Source organism: Theropithecus gelada, chromosome X (assembly GCF_003255815.1).
Source record: "Theropithecus gelada isolate Dixy chromosome X, Tgel_1.0, whole genome shotgun sequence".
NCBI lineage: Eukaryota > Metazoa > Chordata > Mammalia > Primates > Cercopithecidae > Theropithecus > Theropithecus gelada.
In genome coordinates this window covers 68,955,026-68,982,772 of record NC_037689.1, presented here as the reverse complement: position 1 = coordinate 68,982,772, position 27,747 = coordinate 68,955,026, and the positions used below count along the sequence as shown (strand labels likewise).

The window sequence follows — 27,747 nt, the reverse complement described above, 5'->3', positions numbered from 1 at the left end:
TTCTCCTCTTTTATTTTAGAATCAAGTTGTATTTGATCATGTATCCCCATAATGTTAGACTAGAAGTAATAAAACAGATTATTGAAATGTTTTATAAATATTATTTTAGAAAAATGCTAGGTGGTAGGGAATAATTATAGAAATCAGCCTTATATTTTTAGTAAAAGTAATAGGCTTCATAATTAAATTCTAGTTGACAGCTTTTTGGGTTTTGTTTTTATTTTTTTTAATAATGTCAACTTTTATTCTAGGTTTGGGGTACATGTGCAGGTTTGTTACAAGAATATATTGAATGATGCTGACATATGGGGTTTGATTGATCCCATCACCCAGGTAGTGAGCATATTGCCCAATAGTTTTTCAATTATTTTCTCCCTCCCTCCCCCATCTACTAGTCCTCAGTGTCTATTGTTCCCATCTATATGTCCATGGGTACCAATTGTTTAGTTTCCACTTATAAGTGAGAACATGCAGTATTTGATTTTCTGTTCCTGCATTAATTCAGTTAGGATAATGGCTTCCAGCTGCATCCATGTTGCTGTAAAGGACATGATTTCTTCTTTTTTATGGATGCATAGTATTCCATGGTGTATATGTATCTCATTTTGTATATTCACTACACCACTGGTGGGCACCTAGGTTGATTCCATTTATTTGGTATTGTGAATAGTGCTGCAATGAACACATGAGTGCATGTATATATGGTAAAATGATTTATATTCCTTTGGATATATACCCAGTAGTGGGATTGTTGAGTCAAATGATAGTTCTGTTTTAAGTTCTCTGAGAAATATCCAAATTGCTTTCCACAGTGGCTGAACTAATTTATATTCCCACCATCAGTGTATAATGTTCCCTTTTCTCTGCAGCCTCACCAGCATCTGTTGTTTTTTGATTTTTTAATAATGGCCATTCTGACTGGTATGAGATGGTATCTCATTGTGGTTTTGATTTGCATTTGTCTAATAATTAGTGATGTTGAGCTTATTTTCATATATTTGTTGGCCACTTGTATGTCATCTTTTGACAAGTGTCTGTTCGTGTCTTTTCCCCATTTTTTAATGGGGTAAGTTGTTTTCTGCTTGTTTGATTGTCTAAGTTTTGTGTAGATTCTGGATATGAAACCTTTGTTAGATGCATAGTTTGTGAATATTTCCTCATATTCAGTAAGTTATCTGTTTAATAGTTTCTTTTGCTGTGCAGATGCTCTTTAGTTTAATTAGGTTCCATTTGTCAATGTTTGCTTTTGTTGCAATTGCTTTTGGTTCCTTTGCCAGGAAAACTTTGCCAGGGCCGATGTCCAGAATGGTATTTTCTAGCTTATCTTTCAGGGTTTTAATTTTTTTAGGCTTTACTTTTAAGTCTTTAATCCATCTTGAGTTGATTTTTGTGTATGGTGAAAGGCAGAAGTTTAGTTTTAATCTTCTGCATAGGGCTCACCAGTTATCCCAGCACCACTTGTTGAATAGGGAGTTCTTTACCCATTACTTGTTTTTGTTGAGTTTGTAAAAGATCAGTTGGTTATAGTTGTGTGGCTTTATTTCTGGGTTCTCTAATGTCTAATCTGGGTTCTCTAACCTCTAACCTGTTACATTGGTCTATGTGTCTGTTTTCGTACCAGTACCATGCTGTGTTGGTTACTATAGCCTTGTACTATAGTTTGAAGTCAGGAAATGCGATGACACCAGCTTTGTTCTTTTTACTTAGGATAGTTTTGGCTATTTGGGCTTGTTTCTGGTTCCATATTAATTTTAGAATCGTTGTTTCTACTTCTGTGGGAAATGTTGTTGGTAGTTTGATAGGAATAACATTGAATCTGTAAATTGCTTTGGGCAGTGTGGCCATTTAAAAAATATTGATTCTTCCTACCCATGAGCATGGATTGTTTCTCCATTTGTTTGTGTCATCGCTGATTTCTTTCAGCAGTGTTTTATAGTTCTCATTGTAGAGATCTTTCACCTCTGTGGTTAGCTGTATTCCTACGTATTTTATTCTATTCATGGCTAATGTGAATGGTATCGTATTCTTAAATTGGCTCTCAACTTGGATGTTGATAATTTATAGAAATGCTCCTGATTTTTCAAATTTTTATTTTGTATCCTAAAACTTTGCTGGAGTTGTTTATTAGAACCACAAACTATTGGACAGAGACTATGGGGTTTTCTAGGTATAAGATCATATCTTCTTTGAAGAGACTTCGTCTTTTCATATTTCGATGGATTTTATGTCTTTCTTTTGCCTAACTCCTGGCTAGGACTTCCAGTACTATATTGACTAGGCATGAAAAGAGTGCACATCCTTGTCTTATTATAGTTCTCAAAGGGAATGCTTCCAGGTTTTGCCCATTCAGTTTGTTGTTGGCTGTGAGTTTGTCATAGATGGCTGTTATTATTTTGAGGTATGTTCCTTTGATGCCTAATTTGTGAGGGTTTTTAAAATGAAGGGTTTTTGAATTTTATTGTATTTTTAAAATTTTATTTCAATAGATTTTGGGGAGCAAGTGGTTTTTGGTTACATGGATAAGTTCCTTAGTAGTGATTTCTGAGATTTGGTGTACACGTCACCTGAGCAGTGTACAGTGTACCCAATATGTAGTCTTTTTTCCGTCACATCCCTCTCATCCTTCCCCTTGAGTCCCCAAAGCCCATTATATTATTATTATGTCTTGCATCCTCATGTATTAGCTCTCCTGAAGCTTAGCTCTCATGTGTAAGTGAAAACATACAATATTTGGTTTTCCATTCCTGAGTTACGTCACTTAGAATAATGGCCTCCAACTCCATCCAAGTTGCTGCAGAGGCTGTTATTTCATTCTGTTTTATGGCTGAGTAGTATTCCCTGGTGTATATATAACACATTTTCTTTATCCACTCCTTGGATAATGGTTATTTAGGTTGGATTCATATTTTTGCAATTGCAGAAGTACTGCTATAAACGTGTGTGTATGTGTCTTTTTCAAATCTGGAGGCATCATATTACCTGTTGATATGGGTTGGCTGTGTTCCTACCCAAATCACATCTTGCATTGTAGCTCCCATAATTTGTTCATGTTGTGGGAAGGACCCAGTGGGAGACAATTGAATCATGGGGCAGTTCTCCCATACTGTTCTCATGGTAGTGAACAAGTATCATATCTGATGGTTTTATAAGGGGAAACCCCTTTTGCTTGGCTCTCATTCTTCTTTTGCCTGCTGCCATATGAGATATGCCTTTAACCTTCTGCCACGATTTTGAGGCCTTCCTAGCCATGTAGAACTGTGAGTCCATTAAGCCTCTTTCTTTTGTAAATTGCCCAGTCTCCGGTATGTCTTTATCAGCAGTCTGGAAACAGACTAGTACACCTGACTTCAAACTATACTATAAGGCTATAGTTACCAAAGCAGCATGGTACTGATGTAAAAATAGGCACATAGACCAATGGAACAGAATAGAGAACCCAGCAATAAAGCCAAATACAGCCAACTGATCTTCAACAAAGCGTACAAAAACATAAAGTGGGGAAAGGACACCCTATTGAACAAGTGGTGCCAGGATAACTGGTAAGCCGCACATAGAAGAATGAAAGTGGATCCCTATTTGTCACCATATACAAACATCAACTCAAGATTGATCAAAGCGTTAAATATAAGGCTTGAAACTATAAAAATTCTAGAAGACAACATTGTAAAAACTCTTGTAGACATCAGTCTAGGCAAAGAGTTCATGACTAAGACCCCCAAAACAAATACAACAAAAGCAAAAATAAATGGCACTTAATTAAACTAAACAGATTCTGCACAGAAAAAGAAATAATCAACAGAGAAAACAGACAACCTACAGTGTGGGAGAAAATATTTGCAAACTATGCATTCGACAAAGGTTGTTGAATTTTACTGAAATCCTTTTCTGCATCTATTAAGAGGATCGTAGGGTCTTGTTTTTAGTTCTGTTTATGTGATTAATTACATTTATTATTTTGCGTCTATTAAACCATCCTTGCATCCCAGGTTTAAAGCCTGCTTGGTCATGGTGGATTGGCTTTTTGATGTTTTCCTAGATTTGGCTTTCTAGTATTTTGTTTAGAATTTTTGCATCTATGTTTATCAGAGTATTGGCCAGAAGTTTTCTTCTTTTGTTGTGTTTCTGTGGGGTTTTGATATACAATGATGCTAGAATGTGTTAGGGAGGAGTCCCTCCTCCTCAATTTTTGGAATACGTTAGTAGGATTGGTACCAGCTCTTCTTTATACATCTGGTAGAACTAAGCTGTGAATCTATCTGGTCCAAGTTGTTTTTTTTTTTTTTTTTTTTTCCTGGTTGGTAGGCTTTTTATTACTGACTAAATTTCTGAACTCATTATTTCTCTGTTCCGAGTTTTAATTTCTTCATGGTTCAATCTTGGGTGGTATATATTTTTAGGAATTTATTTGTTTCTTCCAGGTTTTCTAGCTTGTGTTCATAGAGGATTTCTTAATAGTTTCTGGGGGTTGTTTGTATTTCCATGTAGTTGGTGGTAATGTTCCATTTGTCATTTCTGATTGTGTTTATTTGGATCTTCTTTTTTTCATTATTAGTCTAGCTAGTTGTCTCTCAATCTTATTTATTTCTTCAAAAAAACCAACTTTTTTTTAAATCTTTTGTATCATTTTTCACATCTCTGTTATATTGAGTTGCTCTATGATTTTGGTTATTATTTTTCTTCTACCTTTTTGGTTGGTTGGTTCTTGTTTTTCAAGTTTCTCTAGTTGTGATGTAAGGTGATGTTAATTTGAGATCTGTCAGGCTTTTTGATGTGGATTTTCAGTGCTGTAAACTTTCCTCTTAATAGTGCTTTAGCTGTGTCCCAGGGGTTCTGGTATGTTGTATCTTTGTTTTCATTAGTTTCAAATAATTTTTTGGTTTCTGCCCTAATTTCATTGTGTACCCAAAAGTAATTCAGTAGCAGATTGTTTAATGTCCATGTAATTGTATGGTTTTGAGAGATTTTGGCATTGACTTCTTTTTTTTTTTATTGCATTGCACTGTGGTCTGAGAATGTGATTGGTATGATTTCAGTTTGTTTGTGTGTGTATTTTTTGAGAACTGCTTTAGGGATGATTGTGTGGTCAGTTTTAGAGTATGTGCCATGTGCAGATGAGATTAATGTCTATTCTGTTTTTGTTGGATGGAGTGTTATGTAGAAGTCTGTTAGATCCATTTGGTCATGTGTCAAGTTCAGGTCCTGGTATCTTTGTTAGTTTTCTGTCTTGATGATATTTCTAGTACTGCCAGCAGGGTGTTGAAGTTTCCTACTGTTATTGTGCATTTATGTAAATCTCCTTGTAGGTCTCTAAGAACTAGAACTTGCCTTATGGATCTGGGTACTCCAGTATTGGGTGCATATATATTTAGGATTGTTAAGTCTTCTTGAATTGAACTCCTTATTATATAATGTCCCTCTTTGTCCTTTTTTGATCGTTGTTGGTTTAAAGTCTTTTTTTTGTGAAATTAGATTAGCACCCCTTGCCCTTTTTCATATTGTGTTTGCTTGGTGAATTTTTCTCCATCCGTTTAATTTGACCCTATGGATGTCACTGCATATCAGATGGGTCTCTTGAAGACAGCATACAATTGGGTTTTACTTCTTTATCTAACTTGCCACTGCGTGCCTTTCAAATGGGGCGTTTAGCCTATTTACATTCAAATTTAACACTCATATGTGCAGATTTGGTCCTGTCATCATGTTGTTAGCAGGTTAATATGCAGATTTGATTGTGTGGTTGCTTTATAGTATCAATAGTCTATGTACTTAAGGGGATTTTTATGGTGCCACTAACAGTCTTTGATTTCCATGTTTAGCACTCCTTTAAGGACCTCTTGTAAGGCAGATCTGGTGTTAACAAATTTCCTTAGCATTTGTTTGTCTGACAGGAATCTTATTTCTCATTAGCTTATGAAGCATATTTTGGCTGGATATGATATTCTTGTTTGGAATTTGTTTTATTTAAGAATGCTGCATATAGGCCCCAAATCTCTTCTGGCTTATAGCATTTCTGCTGGAAGGCCACTCTTAGCCTGATGGAGTTCCCCTTACAGGTGACCTGCTTCTTCTCTCTAGCTGCCTTTAATATTTTTTCACATTGACCCTGAAGAATATGGTGAGTATGTGTCTTGGGGATGGTCATCTTATATACTGTCTCATATGGCTTCTATTCATTTCTTGAATTTGAATGTTGACCTTTCTAGTGAGGTTGGGGACATTCTCATGGACAATATTCTCAAATATGTTTTCCAAGTTACTATCTCTTTCTCTCTGTGTTTTAGGGATGCCAGTGAGTTATTGGTTTGGTCTCTTTACATAATTCCACATTTCCAGAGGTTTCGTTCCTTTTTTTTATTCTCTTTGTTTTTGTCTAACCGAGTTGATTGGAAGAACTGATCTTCAAGCTCAGATTCTTCCCTCAGCGTGGTCTTTTCTGCTGTTAGTACTTCTGATTATATTATGAAATTTTTACAGTATGTTTTTTCAGCTCTTTCTATTGGTTTTGGTTCTTAAAATGGGAATTTTATCTTTCAACTCTTGTTTTATTTACTTCTTTAGATTCTTTGGATTTGCTTCAACTTTCTTCTGAATCTTGATGTTCTTCATTCCTATCTATATTCTAAACCTTTTGTCTGTCATTTCCACCACTTTCGTCTGGTTAAGTACCATTGCTGTGGAGGTAGTGCGGTTGTTTGGAGGTAAGAAGACACTTTGGCTTTTCCAGTTGCCCAAGTTCTTGCACTCATTCTTTTTCATGTGTGGGCTGATGTTCCTTTAATGTTTGATGTTGCTGTCCTTTGGATTTGTTGTTGTTTTGTTTTGCTGCGGTAATTGTAAAAGTGATGTGTCTCTTGATTACTTCTGGGAGCTCCATCCCAGGGAAATGCAGAGCTGCTGCCAGCCCAAGTGCTCAGGTTGGGGTAGGATGGCTGTACTGGGGACCCTGGTAGGGAAGCTCTGCCCAGTGAGGAGTAGCACTGGCAGAGACCTGCATGGAAAATAATCTGGCCTCTTCTCTGTAAGGCTGCTGCCGTGTGCTGGAGGCCAGCAATATTTTGGGCTCTTCTCTCCCTTCTCAGCCTGAGTGTAGTAGAGGTGGGGGCTGAGGCATTGGCCAAAATGTCAGGCCTATCAGTTACCTCTGGGAGCTTTATCCCAGAAGAATTGCAGAGCTGCTATTGGCCTGAATTCTTAGGTGGGGTTGGTGTGGTTGTGTTAGGATCGCAGGCCAGTGGGCTTTGCCTAGACAGGTGTAGCAGAGGCAAAGCCTACAGTCCGTCCATTCCTCAGCACCATGAATATGGCCCCTATCCTGGGGGCATGTGAGAGAGTCTGGCCTCCCTTGTTGGTGGATCTATGGTAGCTAGTGCAAGAGTGCTCAGGAGTCCAAGGCCCATGGGCATCCTTATGTGCCTGAGTGGCAACTCTGCCCACCCGGAAAACTCCAGGCAGCCTGTGTCAGTCTGGAGGCCTTGGGAATAGAGGGTCTGTGGGGGTCTCCTGTGTCCAGGATTGCAAAGGTTCATGGCATAAGTGTGAGCCTCTGGGGGCTTTTGCTGACTTACCATTTCCCTGTGGTGGGGAACCCCCCTTGTCTTCCTGCCAGTCCTGGGTGGGCAGCTGTCCTGTCTTGCACTTCTCTGCTCTCTGTGCGTCATGGTGCTCCTTTGATGAATTCCAACATGTCTTCCTGGATGATTCAGTGGAAGAGCTTGTGTTTACTGGCTACTGTGTATCTTCTTCTTGAGAGCAGCATACACTGGCTGCTTCTAATCAGCCATCTTCATACCTCCCCAAACAAAAATTCTTAATAACAAGAGCTAACCAAATACAAAATCAGTAGAAGAAAAGAAATAATAATGATCAGAGCAGAAATAAATGAAATTGAAATGAAGAAAATAATACGAAAGATCAATGAAACAAAAAGTTGGTTGTTTTAAAAGATGAAATTTACAAACCTTTAGCTAGACTAACAAAACAAAAGAGAGAAAACACCCAAATAAATAAAATAGTAGATGAAAAAGACATTCAGCCAATACTGCAAAAATTCAAAGGATCATTAGTGGCTACTATGATCAACTATATGCCAATAAATTGGAAAATCTAGAAGAAATGGATAAATTCCCAGACACACGCAACCTACCAACATTGAACCATGAAGAAATCCAAAATCTGAGCAGGCAAATAACAGTGAGATGGAAGACGTAGTAAAAATCTCCCCAGAAGGAGAAGCCTGGGACTTGATGGCTTCACTGCTGAATTTTACCAAATATTTAAAGAAGAAATACCAGTTCTACTGAAACTCTTCTGACAAATAGAGAAGAGGGGAATACTTCCAAACTCATTCTACAAGGCTAATATTACCCTGATATTAAAACACATCAAACAAGAAAACTATAGACCAGTATCCCTGATGAATATTGATGCAAAAATCTTCAAAAATACCAGCAAACCAAATTCCAAAACACATTAAAAAGATCATTCATGATGACCAAGTAGGATTTATCCCAGAGATGCAAGGACGGTTCAGCATATACAAATCAGTCAGTGTGCTACATCATATCAACAGAATGAAGGATCAAAATCGTATAATCATTTCAATTGATGCTGAAAAAGCATTTGATAAAATTCAACATCAGTTCATGATAAAAAACCTTCAAAAAACTTGCTATCACAGGAAGCTCACCCTGCATTTTTCCCTGGAGGAATGGTTCAGTATTCTGTAAATCAGTATTCACAGCTACTTTATAGAATATAACTGCTGGAAATAACAAGAATCAGTTCTATTTTTATTGCAGGAACAGTTGGAGAGGGTGAGTCTTATGGGTAAGTTACCTCATACTCATCTTTTAGCCCTGCTGTTTGTAAATTTCCATGTGAGAGAATTCTGTTTTAGGACCTGTTATCTTTTGTAGAGAGCCAGTTTTCAATCTCTCATTGATTTTAAATAAGTTGTAATTTTGACTTGAGTTATTATTTTGAGTTAAAAATAGTTTTAAGTGAAGGTCTTTCCTCTTGTGAAAACTCGATTATCTCTGCTCAATTTTAATGCTGTTTGATTAATGACAGCCTCATGAGGCCGTAAGTTTTTTAATAGCACCCCAAACTCTGATAACTTTTTGAATATCTTATTTGGTTTTCTAAATTGGAGGCTGGCACATTTTTTTTTGTAAATGGCCTCATGGTAAATGTTTTAGGCTTTGCAGGATGCATGAGATCTCTTGTCACATATTCTTGTTTTTACATATCTTTAAATATGTTTTTTAAAAACATTTTTAGCTTAGCGTCCAGGCCAGATTTAGCCCAGAATTATAGCTTGCCAATCTTCGTTCAAACATTTTCAATGTGCTGTACCATTAGCTTTCCCTCTTTAAGACAGTGACATGTACTTCACCAGTATAACAGACTTGCAGATGCCCTAGTGTGCCAGTCTTCCTGATTTCTTTTGACAAAATTTGCGACCTTTTTTATTTGGAGGTAATAAATATGTTGAATAGATTTTATTGTTCTCACTGTTCTCACTAGAGCCTGATTAGCATGAAATACATGTGAAAAGAAAAATAAGGAATAAGCACGGCCACTTAATTTTTTTATTCAGCAAACAGAAGGAATGGGAAACTAAACTTAATTGCCTATGTACCAAATGTAAGCCGTTTTAATATAACTCCTTATTTAATCCTTGTGATAATCAACAGGATGGCATACACATTTTTTCAGATATTTAACCTAATAGTACTTAGTTAACCTAATTAAGAAATCACTGTCCACTGGAAATTTCTGCAATGATGAACTTGTTTTATATCTGTGGTCTACATTATGGCTATTGAGCACTTGAAATGAGACTAATGCAACTGAAGTTTTTATTTATTAATAATTTTAATTTCAATTTAAATGACCACATGTGGCTAGTAGTTACCATACTGGGCAGCATAACTTGAAGAACTTCAATAATTTGTTCAAGTTTAGACAGTAAGTTCTGTTTAACTCCTAAGCTTATATATATATATATATATATATATATATATATATATATATATAAAATTTTTTTTTTTTTTGAGACAGAGTTTTGCTCTTGTTGCCCAGGCTGGAGTGCAATGGTGCTATTTCGGCTCACTGTAACTTCTGCCTCCTGGGTTCAAGCGATTCTCCTGCCTCAGCCTCCCAAGTAGCTGGGATTACAGGCATGCACCACCATACTCAGCTAATTTTGTATTTTTAGTAGAGACAAGGTATCACCATGTTGGTCATGCTGGTCTCGAACTCCTGACCTCAGGTGATCCACCAGCCTCGGCCTCTCAAAGTGCTGGGATTACAGGCATGAGCCACCACTCCCGACCCTAAGCTCATATTTTTTTTCGGTTGTGCCATACTGCCTCCTCAATAAAAGTCAAGGAATCTATGAAGACAGTAGGAAAGAATGGTAACTGTAAGGTAACTTATTACCTTACAGAGTAAAAAATGTGGAGAAAGTACTTAGGCAATGTTCAAGGTATATTAACTTTTAGGCTATGAGCTCAATGAGTAAATCCATAATCTGGAATACTAACTAGATCATAATTATCAAGCAATACCTATGAAATTATTTTATAGTCTACATATTATTATTGCATTATATGAAGTAACGTGAGTATACTCTGTGATCATTAGTGTGTTGAAAAAATTCAGATATTAACATACTTTGAAAGTATTTGTCTTATATCCAGGGAGTAGTCTCTTAGGAAGAAAAGTCAGGTATTTCAAAAAAAGCTTTTAAATGTTATAAAATTTTACATCCTTCCTGTAGTATAGAGCTTTTATTAACAAAATTTCCCTGGTTCATGGGGACCATACTTGCATCAGTTTTAATATACATTTAAATTATACCTGACATAAGTATGGTGTGGAAATCTTGTTATTTCATTAATGAATACCAACTGGGTATAAGAAATAAAAAAAGTGATGTCTTTAAGGGAAGCATGCATAGATAAATAATTCTGTGATACTGTTTCCTGTACTAGAAGGAGGCATGGGGGAGAAGAATAAACAAAACTTATCTTCTTAGTGTTGACTCTTAATTTTACCCTGTATTTTTACAGCCCCAATCTAAATCAGAGTCCTGCCCAGTTTAAACAGGAAATTACTTAACTGATTGATGCCTGAGTAGCTTCCCTTGCTCTTCTCAGAAAATATTAAAAACAGTGTCAGAAATGAAGTATAGGCACTATCACTGTCATTGGAGAACATTTAGAATCCTTTAGCCAATGATTCCTCCAGGTGTTGCAGTTTTATTTGTGTGTAAAACAAGGAGACCGCTTCCCTCATGATGTCCTTTGTCAAAATTCAGGAAGCTTCTTTCCCATCTAAAGAATCAGACTGTTAAAATATTTGTACCTTGGAAAGCTTTACACTTGGCCTTGCTGAATGGATAATCTTTCGAAATTATTTTGGTACCTGAATAACACTAGAACACTTTATTCTTAGAGTCAGTACTTTTCCTGCATTCTTAATTCAAATCAAGTTATAGCTAAAACAAAGATCACTTTTTGCTTTAGGTTTAGCATGAAACAGGTAAAAGGGAATGCATTGGGAAAATCGGGGCAAAGGATTTATAATAGAAATAATTCATTTTTATGGATAACGTTATTATAAATTGTATTTCAAGATGCAGCCTGCATCACTCAGTACTCCAGACCACTCTTATCCTTTACATTCTCCAGAGCATTTATCAACTTGTAATATAACATATAGTTTATTGTGTTTATTGCCTGTCTCTTCTCTACTAGAATGTCATTTGTATGAGAGCAGGAATCTTTGTTTTGTTCACTGATATATTCTAAACACTAAAACCAGAGTCTGGCACATAGTAGGTGTTCAACTGATGTTTGTAGACTGAATGAATACCAAGACCAATCCCACTCCATCCCTCAGATTTTAGTAATTATTACATTGCTATATTATTATGTAATAATATTCCAGATAAATATTATATTGCTATATTCCTTATGAAGTAGTTAACAAACAGGTAAAAATAGTACTCTGCCATCCAGTATGAGAAGATAATTTTATGAACTGTGTCTTAAAAATGTATGAAGTAATTTGGAGTGTTTGAATATTTAATATATTACAGTGAAACCAATAGATTACCTGAGATTCTTCCAGAATTTATGAGGAAATGGAAGATGGAAAGCTTTTCAACTAAAAAGGTGTTTTTGATCTATCTTTCTCAGATGGGAAAACTGACAACCATGCCTGCAGGTCTGATATATGCATCTGTAAGTGTACATGCAGTCAAAGAAGAGGAATCCAAAAAGCAGCTAGTGAAACCAGAGCAGGTAATTTGCCTACAAAGGTTTATGAACTTTGTATAATATCAAGATAACACAAAAGCTATATTTTTTAAAATTATCTTTACTCATCAAAAATGTCTTAGAAGTCTTTGTTAGGTAGGTTTTAAAAGTTGAGAGAAATAGTTATGAAGTATCTCAAAAGACAATATGTAACTCAAACATCTAAAATTCCAACTCCAATGAAAAACAACTGGTGGTTTTTCTTAATGAATAATCAATAAATAGTAGAGGGTGTTAGACGTTCTAGGCAGTCTGATTTTTCTTTCTTGAGAAACGTATACAGGTACATTCAGTATTAGGAAACTTCAGTTTAAGAGATTCATTAAGATCTCAGTTTTGGAAGTGACCTTAGATGTTTTCTAGATCAACCTTCTGTATGGTACTGTAATTCCCTCTATAGCAGGCACATTTAGTGGCCATATATCTTCTACGTGAATAAAACTCTAGATAAAGGAGTCTAAGGAGCCCATTGCATTTTCTAAATCCTCTCATTTAATTTAAGGTCCTTTCCTTATGTCAGACAGAAATTAGTCTCATAATCACTTCTACCTGTTGGTACTGTATCTCTTGCATTGGTGCCAAACAGAAAACTTCTCTCTTTCAAAAAACAAGCCTTTAAATATCAGTTATACTTTAAGTAATTTTGCTTCCAGGATAAACATTTTAAAGCATTTAGTTGCTTCAACTATTTCTCATACATCACAGCTCTGAGTTCCTCACTATCATGATCAGCCTCTGCCAAGCATGTTCAGGATAGTTAGTGTTTTCTTCAGGTGTAAGTACTTTGTTTTTGTTTTTAAAAAGCACTTTGGTTTTTGGTGCCATGACTTGGATGTATGAACCAAGGTGTTTTGACTGCTACAGGACAGAGTCAGTCTCTGACTTCTCCTCTTCTAGATGTTATATTTCTATTAATGCTGCCTAATATCGTGTTAGTTTTTATGTTTGAGTGCTCAAAATCAACCATGCTCATAAGCAGCCTTTGACCGTGATACAGTAAGCATGTGGTTCTCTAAAATTCATTAAGCCTTTTTACATGGACTACCAGTAAGGTATGCCTCATCCCAGTCTGTACTTAGGCATTTGAACTTTTTGGACTCGTTGAAGGTATATTTATACCTGTTTAAATTTTACCTTGTTGATCTGGCTTATCATGCCAGCCTGTTGAGCTGTAATTGTGGTTACTAATTCTATTCATCATTGTGCTTTTTATCTCTTCCCACTTTAAGTCATCCCTAAGGTTTATCTACACACTTAATAATATGTTTTTGAATCAGGCCTGAATTTGAATCCTGCTTCCATGACTGACTAGTTAGATGACATTGGGCAGAACTCTTAATGGTGTCATAAGTATTCTGTTGTATGAATGTACTACCATCAAATAAATGTAAAATTTTCATAAATTTTTGGAAATGTAGACTATGTCCAGCTATTGCTATTGTATTCAGTACTTGTTGAACCACTTTGTATTGAATCTATATATACGTCTATAACCATTTCCTTAGAATGAATTTCTAGAAGCAGAAGTGTAGGTCAAAAGGCACAAAAAATTGATAATATTGCCAAACTAACATGCATAAAGGTAATATTCATAAATTCAACCAAAAATATTTTCTAAGCTCCTCTATATATATTTGTGAGGCACTGTTCTAATTACTAAAGTTTATTTTCATTAATGGTCTAGGGTAGAGTCATTTTCCTACCCACTAACTGATTCTAAGTATTTTTTTAATTTTTTCTTTTTATTAATCTTAGGAGGATGTTGATTTTAAGGCTTCCTTGACACTCCCATATCTGGACAGCTCAAATCTAGGTAGGAAGATAAATCCCTAATGACTGAATTTAATTTTTGAAATTTTAAAATAAAGTAGTGCTGTTTATTATGGAATACACAGTATTCCTTGGTATTTATTGTATTCCCCAAGTACATTTTAAATATCATTTAATTGAATTACTCATTAAACAAAGCTGGTTGCCAACTACGTGCTAGGGACTATATACAAAGTCAGGATCCAATCCTTGAGGACTGTAGAATTTCTGAAGGGATTAAAATGTGATTTATGTGCAACATTTCTAGCTACTTTTATTGTGTAAAGTGAGCTATACTTCCGTTTAAATCTATAATAATGCTTCTACTAAACCAGAATACTTTATGAATGAAGTGTTCTAGTTATTTGGTTATTTGAATCTTTTGGTAAACTTGTAGCTAAACAGAAAATCTGTTTTAGTTCAACTCTTCTCACTAAGCGTCTTTTTAAATATTCTCAATGTATTCCTGCCTTAGATGCCATCTAGTGAACATAATTAAATCTCTCTTTAATAGAAAACTCTGTAGGACCATGAGACAATCATTTTTTTAACCATGAAATCTACAGTGTTCAGATCAGTAAAATGATTAGCAATTGGAATGCATGTATATAGCCAGCCCTAGACATCCCTGAACATTTCTTTTTAAAATCCCTCTATGAGATGAATTGTACTTATTTTCTTGTCATTTGCTTGTTGTCACTGAGAAATAACAGAAAAAATACTGATTTGAGAGTTTTAGTTACTTTGGTTCAATTTAATTTTAAATGTGGTTTTATAGCTTACTAAATGTAATCATAATTTCAAAATGAGAACAAACAATTTCTATCTATACAATAAGTGGCATTTAACCCCAAGGCCTCCAAAATTTATAGTGAGAATGCTCTTCTCAGTGGAGACTATAGTAACATCCTACTGGCTAGCTCTTAAAATTCTTACAGTAGAGCTGAAATCCTGTCATCATAAACCTTTCAACTATGCCCATGCCTTAGAAGGAAAATACTTTAAAACACTGATTCTTAACCATTCTGACCCCTTTGAGAGTCTGATAAGAACTTTGAATGCTGTTCCTAGAAAACTTCATATACAAAATTTTGTTTACAATTGGCAACAGATAAAGAACCTGAATCCGTGAGACACGGTGCCTCACGCTTATAATCCCAGCACTTTAGGATGCCAACGTGGGCGGATTGCTTGAGCTCAGGAATTGGAGACCAGTCTGGGCAACAGGGTGAAACCCCGTTTCTACAAAAAAATACAAAAATTAGCCAGGTTTGTTGGGGGTGTGCCTGTAGTCCCAGCTACTCAGGATGCTGAGGTGGGAGGATTGCTTGAGCCCGGAAGGTTGAGGCTGCAGTGAGCTGTGTTCATGCCACTGTACTCTAGCCTGGATGACAAAGCAAGACCCTGTCGCAAAAAAAAAAAAGAAAAGAAAACTTAATCAGCAGGTTTTGATGGGGACAGAGGAGAGAATAAGAACAATGAGTGTAGTGAAGTTTGGAATTGGGATGTGTAAATAATAGAGAGGATAGAAACATGATGGACAAACATGTAAGTAAATAACGTTGCCCACTCTAACACCAGTACATCCACATATATCTCTCCTTTCTAGGGGAGAGGGGAAACTTCTCTACTTGCAGTGCACCTGCTTTTTATATATAAAATGCATCTTTAATATAAAATATGCATCTCTCACCTTCCTAATTACACACAGTTGCCAATGTGGTGAATTTATTTATTTATTTATTTTTTCTTTCTTTTTTTAAAATTTATTATTATTATTATACTTTAAGTTCTAGGGTACATGTGCATAACGTGCAGGTTTGTTACATATGTATACTTGTGCCATGTTGGTGTACTGCACCCATCAACTCGTCAGCACCCATCAACTCGTCATTTACATCAGGTATAACTCGAGAAACAAGAAATGGGGAAAGGATTCCCTATTTAATAAATGGTGCTGGGAAAACTGGCTAGCCATAAGTAGAAAGCTGGAACTGGATCCTTTCCTTACTCCTTATACGAAAATTAATTCCAGATGGATTAGAGACTTAAATGTTAGACCTAATACCATAAAAATCCTAGAGGAAAACCTAGGTAGTACCATTCAGGACATAGGCATGGGCAAAGACTTCATGTCTAAAACACCAAAAGCAACGGCAGCAAAAGCCAAAATTGACAAATGGGATCTCATTAAACTAAAGAGCTTCTGCACAGCAAAAGAAACTACCATCAGAGTGAACAGGCAACCTACAGAATGGGAGAAAATTTTTGCAATCTACTCATCTGACAAAGGGTTAATATCCAGAACCTACAAAGAACTCAAACAAATTTACAAGAAAAAAACAAACAACCCCATCAAAAAGTGGGCAATGTGGTGAATTTAAATCTAAGTATTAGTGTAGAAAGATAAACACTAACTCTTTAATCCTGGTATGGGAAGTAAAGAGCCATTTAATGGTAAAGCAAGACTTTTCTGACTTACTACTGGAAAAACTTTACCAAACTGACACTGTCTTATGGTTTATATGTCTTTTAAATTTTAATTTAAAAAGCTGACATAAAATTGTATGCATTTACCTTGTACAGCATGATGCTTTGAAGTATATATACATTATGGAATGACTAACTCAGTTTACATATGTATTACCTTAAATAGTTATCATTTTTGTGATGAGGACATTTTATACCCACTCTTAGCATTTTTCAAGAATACAATATAGTGTTAACTATAGTTTCATGTTTGTTGTTGATAGAGGACCAAATCCAAAGTCATTAATCATCTAGTTCCCTTGCTGTTGATTTTTAAACTTAATTCTTTCCAGTTATATCTTCATGAAACACCAAGCTTCATAGGATGATTTATACCCTAAATATAAAAGCCAAAAAAAAAATGTTTTTTTTTTTTAAAAGGAAGTAAGTCCCTACCTGGTTAAATTTTTCATTGTTCTTTTGTGTATGTTTGTTTTTATTAAATACTAATTAGAATAAAAAGGCTGTTCAAAATATGAAAGGTATGATATGATGATAATGATGTACAGCTGTGTGCCTACTACCCAATTTAAAGGAAAACAAAATCCCCTGTGTTCCCATTTCATTCCATTCAGAGGTTATCATTACCCTGAATTTTTACTATTATTCCCCTCCTTTACTTTTAAATTTTACCTTATATGTCTGTATTGCTAAGCAATATGTTTTTTGGATTTTTTTAAGTAAACTTATATTCCTGAAATTCATCCAAATTTTTCCATGTTGCTGTAATTTTTATATTTACCCCCTAATTTCTAATATTTCTTTGTACGAATATGCCCCAATGTATCCATTTTACTGTGGATGGACATTGGGTTGGTTGTAATTAAAATGTTGCTATGAACATTATTATACATAACTCTGGGTGTGCAAAAACAGTAGTTTCTCTAAATATACATAAGAGTAGAACCACTATATTATACTATATTTGGCATCTTTTAATTTCTGGGTTTTAAATAGTCTTTATAAACAGTTTACCACATCATTCCTGTATTTAAGATGGTTTTTTCAAAGTATTTTATCAGCATTTTTAGTTGTTTTTAGGAAGAAGGCTGATTAGGATTCCTGTTCTGCCATACTGCTGTTACGGACAGTCCAGCTATTTTACGTTTTTGACATGAACATTTTTTGCCTGTAGCTCCCTATATATACTGCACCACCGCTTCAGTCTAAATATGTTGAAGAGCAGCCTGGTCATTTACAAATGGGTTTTGCTTCCATCCGGACTGCAACTGGTTGTTATATTGGCTGGTGCAAGGTAAGTCAATTCTGATAGTGGTTTAATATCAGAGGTTTCTGATTTAATTGTTCCAGTTACCTATTGATGTGTAGAAAACTAATCCAAAACTTAGTGGCTTAAAACCACAACCATTATGTTACATCTTATGATTCTGTAAGTCACAAATTTGATCTGAGTTCAGACAGATGATTTGTCTGTTGCATGTGACATTGACAGAGGTGGCCCAGTGGTGTTCATCTGGCAAATGAGCTGATCTAGACAGTCCAAGACAGCTTTATTTGCATATCTGGCACCTTGTTAAAGATGGCTGGATGGCTGGGTTCAGCTGGGATTATTGACTAGAATGCCTACACATGGCCTCTCAAGCATGGTGATCTCAAATAGGTCAGATATAACTTAACATGGGTAGTTCAGGGCTCCTAAAGACAATGTTACAAGTGGCCCTAGGCAGAATTTGTCAGGCTTTTTGCCTATCATCAGATGTCCAAGAAAGTCACTTCTACAGCATTCTATTGTTAAGTCACTAAGGCCAGCTTCGTTTTAAAGGGAAGGGAATTAGATGCCAATTCTCAGTAGAAGTTGCAGCAAATAATTTGTGGCTGTATTGAACCTACTGTACCCCTACTGCATAAATTAAAGTAGTTCAGCAAGCATTTGTGTCACCTAGCATGTACACAGTATCCCTCACTTTTTATGTGAAGTTCTGAGATTACTTCTGAATATTTTCTTCTTTGGCTAAGCAAAGTGTTGTTTACTTGTTGGGGTTATCCCATAAGACCATTCTAGCTACAGTAAGCTATTGGGCAAGCTAGAATACACGTGACTTTAATGCTTAGCCTTCAATTAGTGATAACCATCAGCAGAGTGGTGGAGTAAGCTGATACAACACTAATGTTTCTTTATCATCACATAAACATAATTGTGTTAGCATCGGTATCTCCAGTGTCAGTGTCTTAATGTTGTTACCAGTGTTTTCATCATTCTGACCTAGTAACCATGTGACTTTTCCCCAGCTGTAGCCTGATGGTGAACCACTGTTCTTGTTTAGTTTCTTCTATCCATTATCTTTAGAAAGAAATCTAATGAGCTTATAAAAAATAATGTATGCTTAGGTGAAATACCAAATCAATGAACTCTGATAATTCCAGATGATATTTCATTCAAATATCTGATAAATATATGATGTTATTTTTGAAAACTTGTGTTTGTCATACAATTTTTATGGTACTAGTTGTACTACACGCTACTAATAGTTTGCTCTAAGAGGGAAATACCTTAACCAGTTATGGTCTGAATCATGTCCCTATGACTATATGCCAATAGCTAGATGATTCAGACTTAAGCTTCCTGAGATGTAATTTTCCATAATGTTCTCAAATTTTTCTTCAGTGAGATAAAATGTTCCTGAGAGGTCTTTAAATTGCTATTGTAACTATCATCCAATTTAAGACTCAAAAGAATGTTTTATTCCATTAAATATGCTCAAACAAATAGGTTGAAAAAAGGCAATTTCCAATGCATTTTGTCCTAAATGTAAACAATTTTTTTTTCTAATTTTCCCCTAAAAATGTAATCTATTCTTTAAAAATTACGTCTGACTCAAATTTGTTCCACATTAAACCTTGAATCATGTAGAGCAAATTCAATTTCTACTACTGCTAGCTTGGTGTTTTGAAATTTAGATAGCACTGACCCCATGTGGTAAAAATGAATTCTTTAGCAGAGATAAGAAAAAAAAATTTTAAAAAGATGACTTAATGGTTAAATGACTCCCAATCGACTGGTCAATAGATATTTTAACTTTGAAGGTGCAATATTCTCAAGAGAGTCCCTACAGAAAAGTAGTTCAATAGCAGTTAGCATTTATGCTGATTTGTACAACTTTAAACCAAGATGAACCTCTGCATCTCTCTGATAACCATTAAAATATCTAAGATAAAATTACAAAACCAAGCTATCTCTATAACAAAAACTTATTTCTTCCCTGTCCAGTATAATAATCTCTATTTTCTCTGCTTTGAAAGTCTTTTTTGTTCTGTTTTTATCCCATGGTTTCATAGCAGCTAGTTCAGAGAAGGAGACCATATATTTGGATTGTGTTTTCTGGTTCCATCAACAGAGTACAATATGACCATGAGTAAATCATTTTGTGACTTCCTTTTTTTTTTCTTATATAAGTGAGATAGTACCTAGCACTCAATAAATAACACTCTTTTGCACTAAAATAAATCAGTTAGAGACAGGTAAAGTTAAAGATTTGCTTTAAAACTTTAATTCCTCCGATGGATTAACATAGTTTTGATTTTTAGAGAATTTATGTTCCTATTTAAAAACAGGATAAACAGTAGTCTATGTAGGATGATTTCTGTCCTGAGATAATTTAGATTTTTTTTTCTCATTCTAATGTACAATAAGAAAAGGGAGGAAGATGAAGCCCTTTGCTTTAGACTTTTTGTTCTTTTTTTCCCTCTACAAATCATTATGTTATTGCTACTGCATCTTTATTAATCAGATGTTGCTTCTAAACTGAAATATACTTTGCTTTATTTAAATTCCATGTATTTTTCTAGTTCGTTATAACATAAGATGATAGATCTTTATTTTCTTCACTATCATTTCTGCTCTGATTATTTCATAGACATCCATTTATATGAGAAAAATGGTATAAATGTTATCCATGTTAAATAGAATGAAAAGCAGAAAATGAAAACAAGCTAAGTTAAATGAGTATTCTGATAGTAAATACACAGGAAAGCTGGATTTAGATTTGGGCATAATGCTAAGTCAACCTTTTAATATAATCTCGGAGGTGCAGGCAATTTTGTCTCATTATCAACAGCTTCAAAAATGCAGGTGTCTTCCCCCTCCCCCTTTTTTTTTTTGCTCAGGGTGTTTATGTCTTTGTGAAAAATGGGATAATGGATACAGTACAATTTGGAAAAGGTAGGTGAGTAAATAATTAGAAATGTTGTATTGTGTTTTTAAATTGCTTTGTTTAAATATGAGAAAAATAAACTTGGTATGTTACCCATTATCATACATTTGCCAACTCAGAAGATACTCTCTATAGCAATTTATTGGTAATAATAGCAAAGCAATAGTATTCATTATTCAGCAGTTATTATTGGCTAAGGTGTTGTACTAAACATTTTACATAATTTTTGTCACAATTCTGTTAGTATTGGTATTATAATTATTCCCATTTTACAGATGAGGGCAACTGAGGTTTAGAAAGGTTAAGTAGGTTATTGAGGTTACATAACTACAAGTGGTAGTGGCAGGATACAAACTGAGGTCTGTTTTAACTACTAAGTCTATATTATATATCATAAAGCATAAATTAAAAACATGTCTCCATTGTTGCTAATTAGTTTAAGTGCTATTTGCTGTTAAAAAACATTGTATTTTGCTATCAACGGCTAGGAAATGTTATAGCAATCACTAACCCTGGAATATTTAAGCTAATGTTTAAAAAGCAATTATATTTGACTCTAGCTTGTTAATGGTATTTAGCAACAGATACAGCTTTCTAATATTCTTGGCTTATGCCAGTTGTCATAGTAAATATGTATGGGAGATAGAAAGATGAGCTAAAATTTTGAATGTTTCCATGAAGTTGATGACCTGTTTTTGAATTATCATTATTTAATGTATTAGGAATAAATTCAAAATTATATTCCTCATCAATCATTAGGAATAGGATTAAATATGTGATTGCCATTAAATAATTAACTATGATAGAAAAGTATACTTTTGGAACTAGAAACAATTTAAATATATAGAAAGCCAAGAAATCTGGACTTTCACCTACTCTTTATCTACTTTTTATCTAGGCTCAGTGATGATTAACCAACAGCAGTGGCTGTCTTGAGATTATTAGGGAATAGTGGCAAGCAAGGTCTAGTAGCTGTGTATATCCTTAAACTATTATTCAAAACTCCTTTATAAAGTATCTATTTCGGTTCTCACTAGAGGCTACCAGTGTTTGAACAGATAAGGGCAGAAGCATGTTCATTATAGAGATATAATACATACACAGTCAGAAATTCACCTTATGGTAACCCATATTAAGATGTGCCCTCTAGCATTACATTTCTTTATAGTAATGACCACTGGTATCATTAAGAAAAGAAATATTAAATCACCTATAGAAGGAAAATGTTATTTCGTAACAAGTAAATATATCTAGTTTTTTAGGTTGCTACTCATATCGTCATTATATATAGCTCTTTTGAAGAGTGTTTAAACCTTATTATCTTAGCAAATCTCTTTAACCTTCCTGCATCATAACTGTATAGAATGCCCAGTAGAATTCAGTTATTTATGTTAATTTTTAACTGATTTCTTGAGATGCTTATGTCTATCTGAAGAATCCTCCTCGAGACTTTCTTCCGAAAATGGGAGTTATTACAGTTTCAGGATTGGCGGGCTTGGTTTCAGCGAGAAAAGGTAGGGTTTTTAAGAGTATATTCTCTCTTAATGCCACGATATTAGTTTCTGAATTTTACGATCATAAGAAAACGTCATATGCTTTATTGAATATTATCTGGATAGGCTACTGTAAAGATTTTTAGATTCTGTATTACAGCATGCTTACTTTTATAAGGACTTTGTGTTTTCAAAACTATAGCTATTCCAAAGGCAGTTCAACATCATTAGTCATTAGGGAAATGCAGATAAAAACTAGAATGAGATACCATGTCAGTTCTAACAACATTGGTCAGGATGAGACCAAGAGAAAATAAAATTTTATCTCATATATCAGTATCTCTGTCTCAAATCTTTAAAGTAGCCCCCAGAATATGGGGGATCATGACTGAGAAAATTAGTTTGAGTGATTAGTATATATTTTTACGTTAAGATAAAACTCTCAAGAAATTTTTTCGGTAGTTAGCGACTCTTAAGGTCTTAAAAAAAAAGTTACCTAGAAAACAAAACGACAAATTATAATTTTAATAGGAACAGCTGTATATTCAAAAAAATTTTATTTCAAAATTATGACACAGTAGATTCATACAATTCTATCAGTTTTAATATATACATAGAGTCATGTAACCATCACCACAACCAGGATACAGAACAGTTATATTATTCCCAAAAAGTACCTCATGCTATCTGTCTGTAGTCAGACCTTCTTCCCACTTCTAACTCCCAGAAACACTGATCTGTTCTGTGTCACTCTAGCTCTGCCTTTTTGAGAATGCCATCTAAATGGAATCATACATAGACTGGCTTCTTTCACTCAGATTATCAAGATTGTTGCATGTGTTAATAGCTTGTTCCTTTTTGTTACTAAGTAGTATTTCTTCATATGGATGTGCCACAGTTTACTTTATCACTTACCTGTTGGACATTTGGGTTGTTTCCAGCTTTTGGTCATTAGGAATAGAGCTGCTATGAAAATTTGTATGCAGGGTTTTCATTTCTCCAAGCCCTTACTAAGCTAGTGTAGTTCTCTAGTCACTAGCCATTTTGGTCACCTTTCAGTCATCCTTTGTCCACACTCCAGTTGGCAGACATTGTCCCCAAACTAAATTGCTTATATTTGGAAGGCACAGCTCTGAGCCAGTCTGGAATCTGATGTCAGGTACTTTGTAGTTTGTTTTTCCAGCTATAGTCCTAAAAGCCTCAACTCAAGGCATAATTAAGTACAAAACTGCTGTGCAATTATAAGAACGTTCTAGCATCCTAACTCTAACATATCTCTCTCTCTCTCTCATATATATAACATATATAACAGATATATGTATAACATATATATATAGCATATACATGAGAGTTAGGATGGTAGAATGTTCATATATATATATAGATATAGATATATATATCATCTGGATGGACATAACACTCTCTCTATAGCTAATATGAATGCCTCCCTATATCCTATTTCTTATTATAGTAGGCAAGCAACTTCTAATTGAATAGGTATTATAAATTATTCAGTAAGAAATAATTAAAAACCAAGATCACGATATAAAACAATAAGACTCAAAGAATTAAATTTTGAAGGAAATTGTCCAAAACGTATTACTCCATTTCTCAGTAAAATACTTATACCATTCTTGCAAGAGAAAATGTTCCGTAGGTCATTCACCGTGTTTCCAAATGTCAGAGCTAGAATAGTCTAACCCAGTGTTTTTCAAATTGGAGATCTCAACCTATTAATAGATAATGACATAAATATAATGAATCTCAGGAGACATTTTACCTTTGTTTTAAAAAATTATATTTTAAGTTCCAGGGTATATGTACAGCATGTTCAGATTTGTTACATAGGTAAACGTGTACCATGATGGTTTTCTGCACCTGTCAACCCATCAGCGAGGTATAAGCCCAGCATTCATCAGCTATTTTTCCTGATGCTCTCCCCCCGCCACCCTCCCATGACAGGCCCCAGTGTGTGTTGTTCCCCTCCGTGTGTCCATGTCTTCTCATTGCTCAGCTCCCACTTACAAGTGAGAACATGCAGTGTTTGGTTTTCTGTTCCTGTGTTAGTTTGCTGAGGATAATGGCTTTCCAGCTTCATCCATGTCCCTGCAAAGGACATGATCTCATTCCTTTTTATGGCAGCATAGTATTCCATGGTGTATATGTACCACATTTTCTTTATAAGTCTATCATTGATGGACATTTGGGTTGATTCCATGTCTTTGCTATTATGGATAGTGCTGCAGTGAACATATGCATACATGTATCTTTATAATAGAATGATTTATATTCCTTTGGGTATATACCCAGTAATGGGATGGCTGGGTCAAATGGTATTTCCAGTTCTAAATCTTTGAGGAATCGCCACATCTTCCACAATGTTTGAACTAATTTACATTCCCACCAACTATGTAAAAGCATTCATTTCTCTCCACAACTTCACCAACATCTGTTATTTTATGACTTTAGTAAAACCTGTTCTGATTGGTGTGAGATATTATCTCATTGTGGTTTTGATTTGCATTTCTCTGATGATCAGTGATGTTGAGCTCTTTTTCATGTTTATTGGCCACATGTATGTCTTCTTTTGAGAAGTGTTTGTTCATGTCCTTTGCCCATTTTTAAATGGGGTTCTTAGTTTCTTTCTTATAAATTTGCTTAAGTTCCTTGTAGATTCTGGATATTAGACCTTTGTGAGATGGATAGATTGCAAAAATTTTCTCCCGTTCTATAGGTTGTCTGTTCACTCTGATGATGGTTTCTTTTGCTGTGCAGAAGCTCTTTAGTTTAATTAGATCTCATTTGTCAATTTTTGCTTTTGTTGTGATTGCTTTTGGTGATTTCATCATAAAATTTTTGCCCATGCCTATGTCCTAAATGGTATTGCCTATATTTTCTTTTAGGATTTTTATAGTTTTGTGTTTTATGTTTTAAGTCTTTAATCCATCTTGAGTTACTTTTTGTATAAGGTGTAAGGAAGGGGTCCAATTTCAGTTTTCTGCATATGGCTAGCCAGTTTTCCCAACACCATTTATTAAATATTGAATCCTTTCCCCATTGCTTGTTTTTGTCAGGTTTGTCAAAGATCAGATGGTTGTAGATGTGTGGTTTTAGTTCTCTATTCTGTTCCATTAGTCTGTGTGCCCATTTTTGTACAAATACCTTGCTGCTTTGGCTACTGTAGCCTTGTAGTATAGTTTGAAATCAGGTAGCATGATGGCTCCAGCTTTGTTCTTTTTTGCTTAGGGTTGTCCTGGCTATATGAGCTCTTTTTTGGTTCCATGTGAATTTTAAAATAGTTTTTTTCTAATTCTGTGAAGAATGTCAATGATAACTGAATGGGAATAGCATTGAATCTGTAAATTCCTTTGGGCAGTATGGCCATTTTCACGATATTGTTTCTTCCTATCCATGAGCATGAAACGTTTTTCCATTTGTTTTTGTCTTCTCTGATTTCCTTGAGCAATGGTTTGTAGTTCTCCTTGAAGAGGTCTGTCACTTCCCCTGTTAACTGTATTCCTAAGTATTTTATTCTTTTATGGCAATTGTGAATGGGAGTTAATTTGTGATTTGGCTCTCTGCTTACCTGTTGTTGGTGTATAGGAATGCTAGCAAATTTTGGACATTGATTTTTGTATCTTGAGGCTTAGCTGAAGTTGCTTATCAGCTTAAGAAGCTTTTGGGCTGAGTTGACGGGATTTTCTAGATACAGGGATCATATCATCTGCAATCAAAGATAATTTGACTTCTTCTCTTCCTATTTCAGTACCCTTTATTTTTTTCTCTTGCCTGATTGCCCTGGCGAGAACTTCCAGTACTATGTTGAATAAGAGTGGTGAAAGAGGGCATCCTTTTCTTGTGCCAGTTTTCAAGGGGAATGCTTCCAGCTTTGCCCATTCATTATGATATTGGCTATGGGTTTGTCATAAATGGCTCTTATTATTTTGAGGTGTGTTCCTTCAATATCTAGTTTATTGAGAGTTTTTAACATGAAGGGATGTTGAGTTTTATCAAAGGCCTTTTCTCCGTCTATTCAGATAATCATGTGATTTTTGTCTTTAGTTCTTTTTACATGATGAATTACATTTATTGATTCGCATATGTTGAACCAGCCTTGCATCCCAGGGATGAAGCCAACTTGATCATGGTGGATAAGCTTTTTGATGTGCTTCTGGATTTGGTTTGCCAGTATTTTATTGAGGATTTTTGCATTGATGTTCATAAGGAATATTGGCCTGAAGTTTTCTTTTTCTTTTTTTTGTTGTATCTCTGCCAGGTTTTGGTATCAGGATGATGCTGGCCTCATACAATTAGTTAGGGAGGAGTCCCTCCTTTTCAGTTGTTTGGAATAGTTTCAGAAGAAATGGTACCAGCTCCTCTTTGTACCTCTGATAGAATTCAGATGTAAATCCATCTGGTCCTGGGGTTTTTTTGGTTGGTAGAATATTTATTACTGCCTCAATTTCAGAACTTTTTGCTGGCCTATTCAGGGATTCAACTTCTTCCTGGTTCAGTCTTGGGAGGGTGTATGTGTCCAGAAATGTATCCATTTCTAGATTTTATAGTATATTTGCATAGATGTGGTTGTAGTATTCTCTGATGGTGTTTTGTATTTCTGTGGGATCAATGGTGGTATCCTCCTTATCATTTCAGATTGTGTTTATTTGAATATTCTCTCCTTTTTTCTTTATTAGTATAATTAGCAGTCTATTTTATTGATGTTTTTCAATAAAATCATCTCCTCGATTTGTTGATTTTTTTTTTTTTTTTTTTGAAGGGATTTTTGTGCCTCTGTCACCTTCAGCTCTGAAGCTTGGTTATTTCTTGTCTTCTGCTAGCTCAGTGGTTTGTTGGCTCTTGGTTCTCTAGTTATTTTAGTTGTCATGTTAGGATGTCAATTTGAGATCTTTTTAGCTTTTTGATGTGGGCATTTAATGCTATAAATATCCCTCTTAACACTACTTTAGCGGCATTGCAGATTCTGGCACGTTGTCTCTTTGTTCTCATTAGTTTAAAAGAACATCTTGGTTTCTGCCTTAATTTCATTATTTACCCAGAAGTCATTCAAGAACAGCTTGTTCAATTTCCATGTAGTTGTGCGGTTTTGAGAGAGTTTCTTAATCTTGAGTTCTAATTTGATTGTGCTGTGGTCTGAGAGACTGTTATGGTTTCAGTTCTTTTACATTTGCTGAGGAGTGTTTTACTTCCGATTATGTGATCAATTTTAGAGTAAGTGCCACATGGCACTGAGAAAAATGTGTATTCTGTTTTTGTTTTGTTTTTGTTTTTTTCCTGGAGTGGAGAGTTCTGTAGATGTCTATCAGGTCCACTTGATCTAGAGTTGAGTTCAAGTCCCGAATATCTTTGGTAATTTTCTGTCTCGATGATCTGTCTGATACTGACAGTGGAGTATTAAAG

General features: G+C 35.0%; 1 protein-coding gene across 1 annotated transcript in view; it reads left to right on the top strand.

Annotated features, from left to right (window-relative positions):
* APOOL (apolipoprotein O like) overlaps positions 1–27,747 on the top strand; it is an 81,866-nt gene that overhangs the window by 31,281 nt on the left and 22,838 nt on the right. The window contains exons 2-5 of the mRNA XM_025372580.1: positions 12,207–12,311; positions 17,800–17,919; positions 20,790–20,844; positions 22,252–22,350. Of these exons, the coding sequence (XP_025228365.1) occupies positions 12,207–12,311; positions 17,800–17,919; positions 20,790–20,844; positions 22,252–22,350 (379 nt within the window). The remainder of the gene's footprint in view (positions 1–12,206; positions 12,312–17,799; positions 17,920–20,789; positions 20,845–22,251; positions 22,351–27,747) is intronic.